Source organism: Poecilia latipinna, unplaced genomic scaffold (genome assembly GCF_001443285.1).
Source record: "Poecilia latipinna isolate Pla-1442-1.1 unplaced genomic scaffold, P_latipinna-1.0 Scaffold524, whole genome shotgun sequence".
Classification (NCBI taxonomy): Eukaryota; Metazoa; Chordata; class Actinopteri; order Cyprinodontiformes; family Poeciliidae; genus Poecilia; species Poecilia latipinna.
Genome location: NW_015113140.1, coordinates 319,323 through 323,208, shown reverse-complemented (window position 1 = coordinate 323,208; position 3,886 = coordinate 319,323). Strand labels below are relative to the sequence as shown.

Sequence of the window (3,886 nt, the reverse complement as noted above, 5' to 3'; positions counted from 1 at the left end):
GCATTTTTCTCTGATCTGATTAGAGTTGAAAACAAACAAGCCTGCATTGTGGGAATACTGCCAAGATGAACCCATTGACTTTTCTCTCAGACTGCATTTCACATCCAACCCCTCCCCCCCATCCGCTTGTGCTACCTCAGGATAAAATTTCACAGCACCTTTGTGCTTTGCTGAAACCACTGACTTCCAAATTGCTATGGAAAAGTGTGGGTGTATAGAAAAAAAAGATGACCGCGTATGTGGGGAGAAAAAAAGGAAAAGATGTGAGGATAAGAAAAAGGCAGACGTACAAACATGACTTATTTATTGGATGTGCCAGAGTGGTGAACCCAAAAAATAGAGCTTGACCACAATTTAAAAGGGCTGAGTGATGTGTGGCTGTGTAAAATGTGGGGGCCTGGCCCTCCTCCCAAAGAACCATTAACCATTTCCCCAATCTGGAATGAAATATGAGGAACATCTGGAAGAATTAGGGGATGAAAAGTCTCATTTTCTGCTTCCTCATGGAACCTCCATGGCCGGCTTACTTCTTGGCTTTTCCCTGGGCAGCCACAGCCTCCATGGCCTTCTTCACGGTTTCCTCATCACCGAGGAAAGACATGGGCTTGACCGGCTTCAGATCTGCATCCAGTTCGTATACGATTGGGATTCCTGTTGGCAGGTTCAGTTCCATGATGGCTGCATCAGACATATCTAGAAAAGACAACATAAACAAACCCTGAAATCAGAAGTAGGAGTATTTGAACTGGATAACAGTACTAATTGTCATTGTTCCCGACAAATTGCCCCCAGCTTTATGTTGGTTAAATGTGCACAGGAAGTCTGAAGCAGACCAATTAAACTGTATAGCACAGCCTTTGCACGTCACACTGACTTTTATGTTATGACAGACTGTTTAAATTAAAATGTATGTTTCGCACATAGTGAAAATAAAAAATACTTTACAAAAATACATTAAAATATTAGATGTTTCTTGTGAATAAAATAAGTATTTTATTAATGGCACATTCAAATGATCTGTGCTATTTTTAATGAATTAGTGACAAATTTAAGTAATTAACTATTCAGTTTTTTCACATTTATTCTGTTTTAAATTAATTACATGTTTTTATATACATATAAAAATAATCTGCCTTTCTTATTGTTTGCCTGACACTTCTTCTGTTATTCCCAGAGAATGCTAAACTCCCCTATTCATCCCTGACCACTGCTTAAAAATGTACAACCTTTCGACATAAAGGTCGTGACTGTAATGGGAACCAGACTCATGACCCTCTACCCTGCACTCCAGTGCAAGAGTCTTTGCAGGCTATTTATAAGCAGTGGAATCAAAAGCTTAGTATCTCAAGGCCTTTTCTTCTATGCAGATCTATTCATAGTTGTGTTGTTCTCTGGAATTAAATATCTGGAAACTATTTAAGAGTTTTAGATTTTAAAAACAAAAGGACTGTGCCCGCTTGCTGACTGCGAAACTCACCCTCCAGGTGCTTGACTATGCCACGGAGGCTGTTGCCGTGGGCAGCGATGATAACATTCTTCCCTGCTTTGATTTGTGGAGCAATAACCTCGTTCCAGAATGGCAAGGCACGTGCAATGGTGTCCTTCAGAGACTCGCATGTAGGCAGTTCACCAGGCTTCAGTTCTTTGTAACGCCGGGACTGGAATTAACCAAAACAGAAGCAGACTGTTGCACTTGTAAGGAGCTATATGATGGTTAAGTTTAGGCGTCTCACCTCACTGATGATTTTGTGGTAAGGGTGATCCTTATCCATAGGTGGAGGTGGGATGTCAAAAGATCGACGCCAGATCTTCACCTGCTCCTCGCCGTGCTTCTCGGCGGTCTCTGCCTTGTTCAGACCAGTGAGGCCTCCGTAGTGGCGCTCGTTCAGGCGCCAGGTGCGAATCACGGGCAGCCACATCTGGTCAGTGACCTCCATTATGGTCCACAGGGTCTGGATAGCGCGTTTCAGCACTGAGGTGTAGCACACGTCAAACTTCATGCCTGCCTCCTTAATGGCCTGGGCTCCACGCTTGGCCTCCTCCACACCCTTCTCACTGAGGTCGGCGTCAAACCATCCGCAGAAGCGGTTCTCCTGGTTCCAGGCACTCTCTCCATGGCGGACAATAACTAAGCGGTGGACAGCAGTCATATTTAATAGTTTTCCTTGGATTTTTAGCTCTAAACTAGACACAGAGCCCTCAGCCGTTCTAAGTTGCTCTTTCACACACTTACTGGCTGCCCAACAGTGATCCCAGACAACATACCGAACTCTTTTTATAGCGGACCAGCCCCCCAGCATTCCACCTGTGAGGGCATTTCACCCTCTGATGGACACACAAAGCAGGCCAATAAACCAGACAGCAACTGGGCTTATGGGAAGGCCAGAGGTCAGGGATAAACCAAAATAGCAACATGACTTTTAAAATGAGATCTGTGCAACAAAAGTGTAAAGAGCAGAGTTGGTGGCACATAGCTTCCTCATCCTAAAATGAATTGCTACAAAGCTGACAATAAAACTACTGTGAATGATTCATAGTGACTTTTACATTTCCAATCCATTTGTTTGAAAACCTTTGACCTTTTATCAATCCATACATGCATCATCCACCTGTCTTTCCATTTGTCCGCCATCTATCCATTCTGCATTCATTCATCATCGACTTGCCATGCATACATTCATTTTTTGTTTGTCATTCATCCATTTATCCATCTGTCCTTTTTCTAATATTCACCCTTCTTGATTCTTTGGTCATCATCATGTGTCCATTCATCCCTATATCTGCCCATTTGTCCATCATTCAGTTTTCATTTATCCATCCAGGTTCCACTGTCCACTTTTTTTTATCCATACATGGTACTTTTAAATCCATTGCATTTTGAAATTTATTCTTTTATATTTTTATACCATATAAGCATTAAAACTTATGATTTTCTCTCCAAGGACTAAGCAACTATCTACTACAACTTAATCCATTCATTCATCTGTAGTCCATTTGTCAATAAAGGAAATATGCAGAAATCATTATTTATAGGCTTAAAACTGTGAATGTGAAATTTTGTACAAATTCTGAGTTGTTTCAAAATCTCTAGTTTTCCAACATAAATCCATGAAATTCTTGACAAATATTTAGTCTGATTTTAATGTTGTGTCTTATTATGACCTCTAGGGGTTGATCTTGTAAAGAATAAGCAAGTGATGTTTTTTATCGGTATTATTCCTTCTTTTTTAACTTTTAGAAAAAATGAATTGCACAAAATAGTATCAGGTTTAATCAAAAAAAGTGAAAGAAAAAGAACACTTTCATTCTTTTATATAAGAAAAGTCAAACATTTGCTTTACTCTTCTATGTTCTTGTGTTGTATTGAACAAATGCAAGTGTATACAGTATTCTACAAGAACAAGTCTCAGAAGCTAAATATTCTGCATCATATAGGAAATGTAATGCCAGGAAGGAGCAATGAGAAACTCCCAGAACGGACATAATGGAGCTGGCTTGGAAACTGAACCACAAAATCCAAAAGCTGAAATATGAAGCAAAGTGTTCTGTCATCCTCCTGTGAAATTATGATACACTAGAAAGGCAGAGGTCCAAAAAAAGAATATGGAATTCTAGGATTAATGCCAACCTGCATCATGTGACCTTGAGTTGTACTGTATATAAAAAAAACTGCATTGTAAGGGAAAAAAAACTCATTTGCCTTAAATTTCTCTGGTTATATTTTTTTAACAACCATATTAAATTTCAGTAGTATTGGGAAACTGGTGACCACATTCACCCGTTTGCTAGTTACACTTTTTGTTTCAAGTTGGTATAAAACAATGTAGCCTTTTTCATGTTTTTGTTAACTATCAGTGTTTGTTAATACCTGACATTCAGTACTCAT

At 39.7% G+C, this 3,886-nt stretch overlaps 1 protein-coding gene across 1 annotated transcript; it reads right to left on the bottom strand.

Annotated features, from left to right (window-relative positions):
- Positions 1–287: 287 nt before the first annotated feature.
- LOC106952557 (phosphoglycerate mutase 2) lies at positions 288–2,261 on the bottom strand. Its single transcript, XM_015040741.1, has 3 exons — positions 1,734–2,261; positions 1,478–1,658; positions 288–693 (listed from the first exon to the last, which is right to left on the bottom strand). The coding sequence occupies exons 1-3, from the start codon at positions 2,148–2,150 to the stop codon at positions 524–526; spliced, it is 768 nt and encodes a 255-aa protein (XP_014896227.1). The 5' UTR covers positions 2,151–2,261; the 3' UTR covers positions 288–523.
- Between the last annotated feature and the right edge of the window lie 1,625 nt (positions 2,262–3,886).

Excerpts from the sequence above, each read along its gene's own strand:
- LOC106952557 (XM_015040741.1), bottom strand. The coding sequence starts at position 2,150 with ATGACTGCTGTCCACCGCTTAGTTATTGTCCGCCATGGAGAGAGTGCC. Across the intron at positions 1,659-1,733 it reads ACCACAAAATCATCAGTGAG|TCCCGGCGTTACAAAGAACT; the intron begins GTGAGACGCCTA and ends GGTTAATTCCAG. Across the intron at positions 694-1,477 it reads CATAGTCAAGCACCTGGAGG|ATATGTCTGATGCAGCCATC; the intron begins GTGAGTTTCGCA and ends TGTCTTTTCTAG.